Here is a 14,289-nt window from a genome sequence, read left to right on the forward strand (position 1 = left end):
GAAATTTAAAAAAATGAAAAGTAAAATAAAGTTAGAATTAAAAAAACAAAAGTAAGGGTATCTAATTGTTTTTTAAAAAAAAAGTAAAAGTAAGTGGGAAATAAAAAAAAGTAAAATAAGTGGAAAAGAAAAAAAGAAAAGTAAAAAAGTAGGATTTTAAATATATTAAAAGTAAAAAAAAGTGAGAAATTAAAAAATAAAAGTAAAGGAAAGTGGGAAAATATTTTTTTAAAAAAAATAAGAAAAATGGGAAGTGAAAATTCTTTTTAATTAAAAATAAAAAATAAATAAATAATAAAAAATAAAAATCTGAAAATTCCGAATTTGTTTTCTATAAATAGAAGAGAAATGTGATGAAAAAAAAAAGGGGAGAGAGAAAAAGGAAAAAATAGGGAGGAAGGAATTGAGAAAAATTTATTTTCTTTTTCTAGGATAAGGAAATTTCTACTCGTGTCATTCTTTCTTCGACTTTATTTCGAAACATTCAGCAGCTTCACTACCCCAAAGCCACCAGCCCTTGACCACTTTTGAGCCATCATTAACCCCCCCCCCCCCCCCCCCAAAAAAAGCTCCAAAAATAGCCACTAAATCGTCAGTTTTGCAAGGTCGATTGAGGTTGCAAGTTGAGATTTGCCGCTCGAGTTTTCCGTGGTCCGAAGGGTCCAGTTGAGAACTATCCGATCATTGAGTGGTTGTAATTTAAATCCACAATCATCAATACAAAGGTTCACTTCTCTTTCTAGTTTTTTTTTCTCATTAATGTTTTGGGTCACTCAGTTTTAATTTAACTTTGAATATGATATGATCGAGTTCGCATATGAGTGTGCTAAGATTAATTTGTTCTCATGTTGAGTATTTGTTAAGATTAATTTATTGTCCTTTTTAGTAGTTCATATGGTTAATTTTATTGATGAATATGTATTAATTCGTTACTTTTCTTGTTTATTCAATGAAGTAATGGCTTTCCATTTTAGCATGCTTTAGTTTCATTTTGATCTCCTATCTTAGTTACTAAATTGGTCCTGCCTGTATCTATCTATTCCTGTCATAAATTTAGTCTAGTTTCAAATATTGGTTAGCAGTAAAATTATAAGAGATTAGGTTGGGCCATGATTGGTGTAAGACTTTAATTGGACTTCTCTAGCGTATTTATGGGCTAATTGTTGCACATGACCAAAAACAAATAAACATTCATAAGCTAGCCAACTTTTTCCATAATTAATTTACTTCATTTCCTCCATTACAATATATATACCTCATGACCTTACAATAATGTCAAAATTAGTAATTGAATAATATTCGAATACCGTAGCTTGATTTAGGCGCGATTAATAATAAATTATCGTGACTATGGGTACGGTTCCTATGGCATGGTTATGATACGTAAACCCCAATTCAAGTGCGCGTTTCACGCAACTTGACCATAACTTCAAATAATAATAAAAATAAATATGTTGTAAATCACGGGTGCATTTCACGTGGCGCGGTTTGCAATGTGTACCAAAACGACAAGTGTGCGACATCGCGACTTGTTCAAATAAATTCCATAAATATTAAAAGGCGTTAAAAGACAAAAATGCACAATAGGTTTAAAACATATAATAAATCAGATAATTACGCCAAGTATTAATTGTTAAGCGACCGTGCTAAAACCACAGAACTCGGGAGTGCCTCACACCTTCTCTCAGGTTAACAGAATTCCTTACCCGATCTTCTGTGTTCGCGGACCAAAAATAAGAGTCAAATTTCCTCGATTTGGGATTCTAAAATAAACCGGTGACTTGGGACACCATAAATTATTCCAAGTGGCGACTCTGAATTAAATAAATAATCTCATTTCGATTAATGTCACTTTAATTGGAAAAACTCCCTTAACCCCTATCCCCTCGGAAAAAAGGAGGTGTGACACCAATATTTGCGTCATTTCAGTAATGCTAAAAATGAGTCCAAACTTTACTAAATCGACAATAATACTAAAGTCACTAATGGCATCAAGTCTTATTACACTCGAAATATAAAGCTAAGCTAGAAAGCAGTAAAGAACATCATTTCCTAGTCTACTTGGTCCCTGAGGGACCTTCTCCATGCTTGGCTCTTTTTGACCCCATCAATCAGGTTCCCCATATCGCGCATATCCAACAATAAGTAAGCTTTTGGTAGATGTACTCCTTCACCACCATCCATGCCTTGGCAATCTGATAGTCTCTTTCTTATCTTCCCCTCGATCTCCATCAATCCTTGTTCCAAGTATTCCAATCTTTCTGTTGACTTAGTGGCAATCTCCTTCCATTACTTTATCGCCTTCATGTTTACTTTGTGCTGTTCCAGATGTTTTGCTTCAGACTCGAACACCCTTTCACGTAGCCTCTTATACTTAACATGTGCCTCAGCTACCTCATCTACGATCCTATCCTTTGGATTGACTCCTGGCTTGACATCCCCTAATACGTCGTCCTCCAACCATGATAGGTAGTACATATGACCGGCATGATACCTATCTGGCTCGATGGTTTATCCTTCCACAAAGATCTTTTGGTTCCACATATGTTGCACCTCAAACTTAAATGGGATGACATCTCCTTTGACAGCTACCTTGTACTGGACCATGTTGGAAACCCGAGGTATGACCTGTTTTCTTCCTGCTTGTCTCATTATCCTTATGGGAGCATAAGGATAGATGCCTCGCAACCCGATCAGTACCAAATGATTATTTCCCCTTGACCTAATAATAAACTCATTACTAGGAAACCATTCGAATATCTAATGCACCTGCTCGTCTGTCAGATTGCTGAAGAAACACACCCAACTTACAACATTTCCAGGCTTTGCAAACCTTTACGGAATAAACGTCATTTTCTCTGGATGATGGTTGGCTATGTAGTCATTCAATGGCCTTCGCAAAATCTCTTGACGATACTCTCCCCTCTGAAAGTGTTCCAGCAGCCAGACTTGTAGCAATAGATTATAACCCTCAAAGTGTCCAAATCCTTATTTGCACCGATCTAGAGCACGGTACATCTCAGCTAAGATCATAGGGATGATGGTATAAGTTTGCCCCCCGATGTCATCCATCAAGGTCCTGGCGACCATGGCTAAGCGAGTATGAATCCTTTCCCCTTTCATTGGAAATATCAACAACTCCAAGAAGCAGACGATGAATACATAAACCTGGCGGTACACCCATCCCAATGAAGTAAAGGCTAGTTTATCATGGTGAAGACGATACGACTTGCTATGCCCATAACGTTCGTAAAGAAAATCAAAAGGGATGTATGATTTCTTTAGACATAGCAGCTCATCATGCTTCCTAAAATCCAACATTTGCAAAAAACTGCAGGGAGTGCGATTCTCTCGTACCAGTAATCCTGGACTATCCCATGATAACTTGGCGAAGCCCCCTATTTCTTCTAGGAAAATAGTCATTTCTATATTACCAAATCGGAAAACAACTCTTTTCTCGTCCCAAAACATGGTAGCGACCTCAATTAATTCCCTGTTTGGTTGAGTGCTTAGCAAGGATGGCAGGTCACCAAGTACTCTTCTCACATGATTTTTGTTGCAAGGCGCAAGGTCTTTCCACCAGTCAAGTAACAAAGGTAAGATGTTTTGAACCATGCCGAACCCAGGGATTTCATGCTTCATTTTCTGCAAACAGACAAAGGTTAGCCCTTTCCTCCTCCAGATCTGACTATTTACGCAATGATGATCGACATGCTGGCACGTTTTCTCCAAGTAATGCACATAATATGATAGTATCCATTAGGATTGTGGAAATCCCCTCGGACTTTGGACAGGGTTCCTCTTAGTGGGCTATTACGTTAATAACGCTCCATCCCATACTAGGTTTAGCATGATGCATGTACATTTAAAATCGGAGTAGGGTTTCTAGAATGGTCTAGACTGGTACTCCCAAGTGGACAACTTGAGAGGGAAAGCCACGGAACCGTCGATTGCACCGTTGATCGACTAGTCTACCGCAAATTAGCCTTTTCAATTTAAAAGGTGATTTTCAGGAAAGCGCGAACACTCATCAAGCGCCGCTATATTGATAATTGGCATGAGGGGAGTATGATGTGGAGCATGCTTATGCGAAAGTGATAACATGTAGTAAAGTAGTTCACATGGTGAAAGCACATAACAATGGTATTAAATAATGCGACAAAAATAAGAGAGAGGGAAAGGGAAAAGAAAAGCCAAAGGGAAAAAGGTTAGCATATTTTATAAAACATTCGGAAACATAATTAAATGAAGCGAATAAAGGAGATGAGGAAGGGAGGTTCATGATGTAGCAACTTTGAGCAAATAAAAGGATGGAGAAAGTGAGGTACATGAAAGAAGTCGAACAAGCAATCCAATAATGCACACAAGCAAAATTCGTTATGGTAAGAGCCTAAGTGTAAATCCCCAGCATAGTCGCCATGTTGTCGCACCCCGTTTTCTCGCGAAAGAGGGCTTCGACGTGTGACAACCCTTTTAAATGGGTGTTAAAAGAGAAGAGTCGTCACCTAACAATTTTAAGGTGCGTTAGGGCACCTATTTGCGAATAACTCTGTTTTACCTAGTCAACGCAACCAAATATCGGGTAAGGGCTCAAATTACCTCAAAGAGAAGGTGTTAGGTACTCTTCGAGGTCCACAACTGTAGGTCCCGACTAAACTTTAAACTATGTGGATTATGTAATTATACTAGGTGATTAAATAAATAAAGGAAAATTTAGAAGTCGAAGAGTCTTATTAGGGCACGTGAGAATCGGCACAAATCTTAATGACTATAGAGATACAACTACATTGATCTATGTTAAATGACTAAGTGTAAATAACAAATAAAGAAATGGGAGGAGGTCCTAAGTTTTTTAGCCTAAAGGATCACCCTGTGCAACATAAATAATACTTTGCAACTCCTTTGAGGTAGGGGTTGCTCATATTATTCAGTGGGCAGAGACTATCATCTCCTGCTACCCGATTACTATGTTAAAGTTGTTTACCTAAAGACGCTCTAATTCAATTCTTGGTCGTACCCTATGTGTGCACTACCCGCCCCATTCCTATGGTCCAAGAGGCTTTGGACCTCTATTTGGGTAGTTCTAGACTTCTCCTAGGTTAATTAAAATGATAACAACTAGGCGACATTCAAAACAATCAAGACTTCACGTAAAGATAATTAGAGGCCCAAGTTAGTCTCCACACATAAACAACAAATGCACGCGGGCAGATTCAACAATAGACAGTTTTGAGGATTAAGACGCATTATAGCCGTTAAGTCCTATAAGCATGATTTCTATGTGATTCTGGATCCCAGCATTATACATGTAGTGTTGTAGTTTCTGGACTATCATATGGGTAGATTAAAGGTATTACAAATCTATAGGCATGATCATTAGTTATCTGCGTAATGAGGCAGTGAAACGATCCCAGAACTCTGAATTACCAATACTGATTTTACAGACATGTTTCTTAGATAGGTGACAGTGTCCTATAGGTGTTGATACCCAATTTTTCCTTCATATTTTATCAAACAGTATATAGATGTTCAAAATATCACTTTGTGTCATTACTTAGTTTAAAGCATTTTGTATAATTTTCATAATTTTTAAAGCTCAAAAATTAATTTTCTTTTTATATTTTTATTATATAAATATCTAATAATTATCCTTTAAATTATTTTGGGATGACTTAAGTACCTTAAATTATTATTTACATCCATAATACATATTTCAAATATTTCCACTTTATTTTGTATTTACAGTGGTATTTTAAGCTATTTTAACAATCTTGCAGACATAGCCTATATTTTACATCTGTCATTTTGGTCAGGGTCAAAATAATATTTTACATTTTTGTAATCTCCTACTATTATTTTAAAATATTAATTTGCATAAATAGAATTTTTATATAATTATTTAATTATTTTTTATTAAATTATTTTCCTTTTAATCTCCTATTTAAAAATTAGCCCAATTCTAGGCTAATTTTCGGACCAATCTTAGCCCAAATCCTAATCCCACACCCTCTCCCCTCTCAGCAGCCCAAACCATCCCAACCCTTTAATGAACCTGGTTGCGACCCATTTTAAACGACCCGCCCCACTCCTCTTTTGATCTTGGCCGTTGATCTCAAATGATCAACGACCCATAATAATCCCATACCTCTCCTTATAACCCCTCAACCCCAAACCCTAACTTTATTTTACCCATCCACCGCCCCCAAATCCTCTTGAAGCTTCTCTTCTCCTCACAAACCCTAACTGTCGCCTCCCCAATCTTCTCCAAATCCGAGTAAATCATGGATTCCCTCTGTGATTTATTTTCCTTTTACGCGTTATCTCGTTGTTACTTGCAAGATTATGGTGTTACTTGGTACTTGCCTAAACATGGAAAGTACTACCTCTCTGATTCTGTCCGAATGAGTCCTATTTCTTGAATCTGGATCGTATTTCGTCTACACACGTCTGATTCTACACTGTGTGATTCCGATTTCGTTTGGATTTCTGCTGATTTACACTTTTCCTAAAAAACTAGGGTTTACCGGATTTCTCTCTTAAATCAAATTTAAATTAATTTGCATGTTGTCTTCCCTTATTTGTTGCTTAATTTACTCTGTTTCCTTATGTGCTTGCTTAATTTTTGACTGCTATATAAACCCCTCCCCATCCCCCTTTGAGGCGGACCTCTAATCGTTAAATTTCACTAAAAATTGAAGTTATTGTTCTTTCATTCTCTTGTTCTATATTTTGATTCTTGGCCGGCTGAAAGCCAAGGCCACCATGATTCGATTTTTTAACCCTTTCTCGGTGCAAGCACTGCTAGGGGTTCATTTGAAGCCCTTGGGAACTCTGATGCACTAAGATTCTGGATTATTGCTCTTTGATATTCAGAAGTAATGTGGAATTTGTCCTTTCTTGTTGTCTGTTTAACTGGTAAGTCTCTTGGCTTTACGATTTTTATTCTTTTGTGTTTATGTCCTGCATATTTACCCCTCTGAAATTTTCATGACTTAGTGTGTTTCTGGGCTCTCTCTCTGTGTGCAACCTTGTTAGCATTGAATGTTTTTTGTAATATGAACCTCTCCTCGCATTTGATTTCATATAATGCTACTAGTTCTAGGACATGTCTTTGCCTAATTTGAATAATTTGAACTCTCTTAAGTTGGTTTAGTTAATGTATTGGTGCTTGAATGTTCATATTTGCTGCTGGGAATGAGTATGCTTTCCTACTTTGTTCTGAACCTCTGTAATGAATGCCTCGTAGTTGTAATGTGTTATTATCTATGTTAATACCTTCACTATTAACTATGGACCGCTCTCTTACTATTGTGTCACTCAACATGTCTTTGTTTCCTTCATTCCATATCCTTAGTAATTGTTCGAAATATTTAGAGTAGCTATTTCAACTTGTGTTTTCCTTCCATGTTTGAACACTGTTAGCATGTCAGTCCTTTGACACTGTAATGGGTAGTTAACATAATTGGGATCCTTAGGCTCTAAACTCTTTAAGTTGGTACTCTACTTAGGCTTATTTAGTATTACTCACCTTTGTATGTTAATCTTGCAACCCCAGGAAACTTGACTCTTCTTTAATTCTCAATGTGTTTCTACCAACATGTTAATTCTTGCTAAGTGTTGAACCTGCTTCTAAGTCTTGTTGACCCTCTTATTTAACATGTTCTATGTTCAGACAACCCTGCTATGCCTTTTAAAAAAAATACAAGTATGTCTCTTAATCGTAGTTCCCTCGCTCTCTTTGTTACCTACATTATTCTAAATCTATCGCTCTTGGTCGGCTGAAAGCCAAGGCCAATAAGACCCTCTCTATTGACCTCTCTAGTGTGAGTACTGCTCGGGGTCCATTTAAGACTTTTGTGAACTCTGACATACTAGGACTTGAGGTTCTTTGGCCATTCTCTTTACTACTAAAACCTGAGCTATCTTCGACACTCAGTTCTGTCCCCCTTCTGTCTGCTGAATCTGCAAATTGGTTTGTTTAAGTTTGGATCATATGGTAAATTTGTGGATGTTTGGTTTGGTTTGAGTTTCTCTATCGCTTTTGGGTTATGCTGATGGATATAGCTCCCTGTTGGAATCTGGGTATGCTAATTGGTGAAGAAAGAGTTTAGTTGAAGGCTTGGTAATGCCGTGTATCTCTTTTAGCCCTGCTTTGGGCCTACTGTTATTGCTTGTACAATATTTGTAATTATATTCATTATCGTGTCTGTAATAATTCTGTAATAAATAATTGGGGTGTTAGTGAAATTAGGAAATGGGTATATTCTAATGTTCACATGAAAAGGGTAAAAAGCATGCCTATAGGATTCATATGATCTATTTGCTATCCAACCTACTATATATGTCATTCAAATTTCTACGTGCATTGTTAGAAATCATGCCATTAGGGAAATCACACACTCACACAACTTGTATGCTATCAAAGCATAAGTGCTTTATTTATTCCCATGCCTACTGCTATGTGTCGCTAGACAACATGCCTATAGGAAATAAATGCCAATAATTATCCTTTAATTTGCGTAACTGCACCATGTTCATTAGATATCATGCTTAAAGGATTTTAATTATTTAATTCGCTATTGCACCTAGAAAACATGCCTATAGGAGCTAAATATAAAAAATCGGTTCCAATCGCCAATCTTTAGAAATCCTGCCTATAGGGTATTACTGCTCGCTCTAACGTGCTGATACTGGACTCTTCAAACGTTGTTTATTGCTTAGCCACGCCACTATTAGAAAGCATGAGTAATTCTGAGCATTTCTAATAATTTTTATTGTCCCTTACTGTGTAAACTACTTAGAGATCATGCCTATAGGTTTTATTAACTTATAATCTGTAATCTCAATAAATAACTTATCAGTATCGGATACTCTCAAACTGGTAATTTAGAAATCATAGGTCTAAAGTGGCACCCTGCATCTGAAACTGCTTGCATATTTGGATAAGATCATATAGAAACCATGTCTATAGAGCTTAATGACTTCAATCTTCCTCAATTCTGAAACTGTCTAATGCCTAACGTAGAAATCTGTTTGCGTGCATTTGTTGTCTAATTGCAGAGGCTAACTTGAGCCTTTAACTGTCCTTAAGTGCAGTCCTATTTGTTTTGAATTGTTGCCTAGTTTTGACATTTTCTTAGCAGCTTAAGTAAAGTGTAGAACTACCCAAAATAGAGGTCCAATGCCTCCTGGACCATAGGTATGGGACAGGTAGTGTACGCATAAGGTACGACTTATAATTGAACTAGTGCGATTTAGGTAATAACTTAAAGATAGTAATTGGGTAGCAGGAGATGATAGTCTGTGCCCGCTGAATAATACGAGTAACACCCCATCTTGAGGGAGTGACGAAGTATTATTTATGTTGCACGGGGTGATCCTTTAGGCTAAAAAACTTAGGATCCCCCATCTTATTCCCTTTTTATATTTGAATCAAGTGTTTGCATTTCCTCAAATACTTTTAATAATAAAATTTCTCAAACTTCTTGCTTTCTCTGTCTTTATTTATCCGACTAATTCATATAATTCAAGTTCGGCTGGGACCCATAATTATGGACCTCGAAGAGTGCCTAACACCTTCTCTACGAGGTAATTTCGAGCCCTTACCCGATCTCTAGTAATGCAAACTAGTCAAACCTGAGTCATATGAAAATAGGTGCCCTAACACACCTTAAACCATTAGGTGGCGACTCTCCTCTTTTAATACCTCCTTAAAAGAGTTGTCTCATGTCGAAAACCGATTTAGCGAGAAAAATGGGCGCGACAGCATGGCGACTCTGCTGCGGATATACATTTAGGCTCTTACCATAATGAACTTGGCTTATGTGGATTAGTTTTTATAAACGCACATTCCTTTTCCATCTTTATTTGCTAAATTTTGCTATTACATGCACATCCCTTTCCCGTTTGCCTTTACTTATTTAAACCCGTTATAACATGCACGTCCCTTCCCTTTTCTATATTTATGTGCTTAAATTTGTTATAACATGCACATACCTTTCCATATTTGCCCTTAGTTTCTCTAACTGCTATTTATTAGCTATATCATGTCTCTCCCACCCCTATTATATTCCCTATATTCCACGAACTAACTTCTTCTTTTGTCTTTATTTTTACGTCCTTTATGTTCTATCTTAATAATGCATTTATTGCTTTCACATATTTATCATGCAAGTACTTGTCAATGTGTTATTATCTTTACATAAAGCATGCTCCACATCATATTCCACTCGTGCCCAACTAATACCATAGCGGCACTTGATGAGTGTCCGCGCTCTTCCAAAAATTACCCTTTTAATTTGGAAAGGCTTATTTGCGATAAAACTAGTCGATCAACAGTGCAGTCAATGGTTCCGTGCCTTTTCCTCTCAAGTTGTCCACTTTAGGGTACCGGTCTAGACCCTTCTAGAAGCCTCACTCCAATATCAACTGTGCATACATCATGTCAAACCTAGTACGGATTAGAACAGTGTCCACATGATAATACACTAAGATAAGCCTTGTCCAAAGTCCGACGGGATTTCCATAATCTCAATGGACACCATCACGTTATGTGCATTACTTGGAGAAAACATGCCTATATGTTGATCATTAATGTGTAAATAGTCAGACCCGAAGAGGCAAAGAGCTAACTCTATTTATTTTGCAAAAAATGAGGCACGAAGTTCCTAGGTTCAGCATGGTTAAAAACATCCCACCTTTGCCGTTTGATTGGTGGAAGAACCTCTCACCTAGTGACCAGAATCATGTGAATAGGGTCCTCGGAAATTTACCTTCCTTATTGGATATTCGGCCAAATAACGCATTGATTGAGGCCGCCACTATGTTTTGGGATGAGAAAAGAGCTCTCTTTCGCTTTGGTAATGTAGAGATGGCCCCTCTCTTAGAGGAAATAGGAGGCTTCACTAAGCTGCCATGGGATAGTCCGGGTTTATTAGTACTAGAAAATCGCACTCCCCACGATTTTTTTGAGAATGATGGGTTTTAAGAAAAATAATGAATTACTTTGTCTGAAGGAGTCATACATACCATTTGAATTCCTTTATGAACGTTATGGGCATAGAAAGTCATATCGCCTTCACCGTGATGAACTTGCCATTACTTCTTTGGGCTGGACACACCGTCGAGTTTTTGTGTTCATTGTCTGTTTCTTGGGGTTGCTGATATTTTCGATGAAAGGGGGGAGGATTCACACTCGTTTAGCCATGGTCGCTAGGACTCTAATGGAATGAATTGAAGGATAAACTTACACTATCATCGCCATGATCTTGGCCGAAATGTATCGAGCTCTAGATCGATGCAAGCAGGGGTATGGGCATTTCGAGGGCTGTAATCTGTTGCTACAAGTTTGGTTATTAGAACATTTCCAGAGAGGTGAATATCGTCAAGAACTTCTGCGACGACCATTGAATGACTACATAGCCTACCACCATCTAAAAAGAATAACATTTATCCCAGATAGGTTCTCGCAACCCGAAAATACTATGAGTTGGGTGCGTTTCTTCAGCTATTTGACTGACAAAAGGGTACATTGGCTATTCGAATGGTTCCCTAGTAGCGAGTTCATCATCAAGTCAAGAGAAGCCAGTCATTTAGTGTTGATCGGGTTGAGAGAATTCTATCCTTATGCTCCTATAAGAGTAATGAGGCAAGCGGGAAGAAAGCAAGTTATACCTCGGGTTTCCAATATGGTCCAGTATAAAGCAGACTTTAAAGGGAACATCATTTCGTTCAAGTTCAAGGTGCAACATATGTTGAATCAAAAGGTCATTGTAAAGAAAGACACTATCGAGCCAGACAGGTACCATGCTGGTCATGTATACTTCTACCCATCGTGGTTGGTCGATGACATAGCGGGAGATGTCAAGCTAGGGATTAATCTGGAAAATAGGGTTATCGATGACGCTGCTAAAGCACAAGTCAAGTATAGGATGCTGCGCAAGAGGGTTTTCGAGTTTGAAGCTAGACATTTGTAACAACACAAAGTGGATATGGAAGCTATCGGCGAATGGAAAGAAATTACTACTAAATCAACAGAAAGATTGGAATGTTTGGAGCAAGAGTTAATGGAACTCGAGGGGAAGATGAGGAAGAGGCTCTCAGATTGTCAGAATATGGAAGGCAATGAGGGAGGGCACCTAGCAAGGGCTTACCTACTATTGGATATGCGCGACCTAGGGAACTTGATTGATGGATCCAAGAAGGCCAAGCATGGAGAAGGCCCCTCCGGGGCCAAATAGATTAGGAAATGATGTTCTTTACTGCTTTTTAGCTTAGTTTTAGATTTTAAATATAATAAGGCAAATGCCATTAGTGACTTTCTTATTATTGTCGTTTTAGTAAGGATTTGATCCATTTTCACATTAATGAAATGACACAATTATTGGCATCAATTTTATCCAAGTCTATGTGTCGCTTAGGCCTACCTCGGGCACAATGAGGTCCCCCAAATTAGGACGCGAATTTATTTACTGATTCTGCAACACATGTTCAATATTACAAGTATTCTTTCAATATCCCTTACTGACTTGGTTACCTTTTTATTTTTATTTTCTTTTGTTTATTCCCATTCCCCAAAGGTTGGTTTGTGCATACTGGCATCACCCGCATATCATACTAGATCCAGATGTCCTCCACCTCCACCTCCACCAAGTGATCCTAGAGGCAAAAGCAAAGGGAAAGAAAAGATGGACGATTTAAGCGGTATTAGAAAGGACAATGCAGAGAATGTTGAAACCTCTGACGGACGGAATACTCCAGTACAGAGCGAATTGGTCCTACGTCTGGAACAGAAAATATTGGAACTACAAGGGGAACTTGAGCAGCTCCGGAACTTGGCAAACCTTTCCCTCACCCTAAACGTCCCCGACCTTAACCAACAAAACACAAACGCCCAAAGCCCAGTACCTCCCCAAAACACACAAAATCCGCAAAATCCTCCCTCACCACATCAATACGCCACACCTACTCAGAACCACAACCCTCCACATATACCTACTCCTCAACAACACCATCACCACCCAACTCAATACCCACAAACAACCATATACCATACCCCTCAAAATGCACCACATCCTACTTCTGACCCGCAAAACTCAACCAATGACAACCATTATACCCAGATTCCCGGAGTCCACCAAAGCAATCCCATATATGTGGAAACCTTACCCCACACCCCACAACAATCCCTATACATACCTGAATCCACCGAGAAGGACATGCTCATCAAGAACATGGCAGAGGAACTCAAGAAACTTACTGGCAGGGTTCAAAGTGTCGAAGGGGGCAAAGACATTGAGGGTTTGAATTATAAAGATTTGTGTATTAAGCCAAATGAAGAACTACCAGAGGGTTACAAACCTCCTAAGTTCTAAATGTTCGACGGAACTGGTGATCTGAAGGTGCACTTGAGAACATATTGTGACAAGCTTGTAGGAGTTTGCAGGGATGAAAGAATCTGCATGAAGTTGTTCATGAGAAGCCTCACCGGAGATGCCCTATATTGGTACATCAGTCAGAACCCAAAGAAATGGGTTAATTGGGTGAGCATGGCATCAGATTTCATGGATCGGTTCAGGTTTAACACAAAAAATGCACCAGACGTTTTCTACATTCAAAATCTTAAGAAGAAGCAAACAGAAACTTTTCGCGAGTCTGCTACTCGGTGGAGGTCTGAAGCTGCAAAAGCAAGGCCAGCGCTGGAAGAAGAACAAATGAATAAGTTCTTCATCAGAGCTCAGGATCCGCAATACTATGAAAGATTGATGGTTATTGAAAACCATAAATTTTCTGATATCATCAATTTGGGAGATAGAATAGAAGAAGGGATCAAAAGCGGAATGGTGACAAATGTTTAAGCACTCCAAGCCACAAATAAGGCCCTACAGTCAGGAGGTATCTCCAAGAAGAAAGAAGTAGGTGCAGTAATGGTAGCCCAAGGTTTGAAGTCTCCTCTGACATACCAAACATCTCCACCCACATATCAACCTTCACCTCCCAGATACCGACAACCTGCCACCACTTATCATACCTATAACACCCAACCCGCATACTACCACTCACTACCAGCCCACCAGAACTACCAAAAACCTAGACCAAATTTTGACCGCAGACCACCCAGACAATATACCCCAATTGTTGAACCTATAGACTAGCTGTACGAGAGACTGAAGGTTGCCAGTTATATCACTCCCATTCCCGCTATTGCTATGGAAAACTCTTCTCAGTGGATTAATCCAAACAAGACTTGTGCCTATCACTCAGGCATGAAAGGTCATACTATTGATGAGT

General features: G+C 38.4%; 1 protein-coding gene across 1 annotated transcript; it reads left to right on the forward strand.

Moving 5' to 3' along the window:
• The first annotated feature begins 12,686 nt into the window (after positions 1-12,686).
• Positions 12,687-13,856, forward strand: LOC138897133 (uncharacterized). The gene is made up of 2 exons (XM_070183091.1): positions 12,687-12,836; positions 13,401-13,856. The coding sequence occupies exons 1-2, from the start codon at positions 12,687-12,689 to the stop codon at positions 13,854-13,856; spliced, it is 606 nt and encodes a 201-aa protein (XP_070039192.1).
• Positions 13,857-14,289: the final 433 nt, after the last annotated feature.

This window comes from Nicotiana tomentosiformis, chromosome 8 (assembly GCF_000390325.3).
Source record: "Nicotiana tomentosiformis chromosome 8, ASM39032v3, whole genome shotgun sequence".
NCBI lineage: Eukaryota > Viridiplantae > Streptophyta > Magnoliopsida > Solanales > Solanaceae > Nicotiana > Nicotiana tomentosiformis.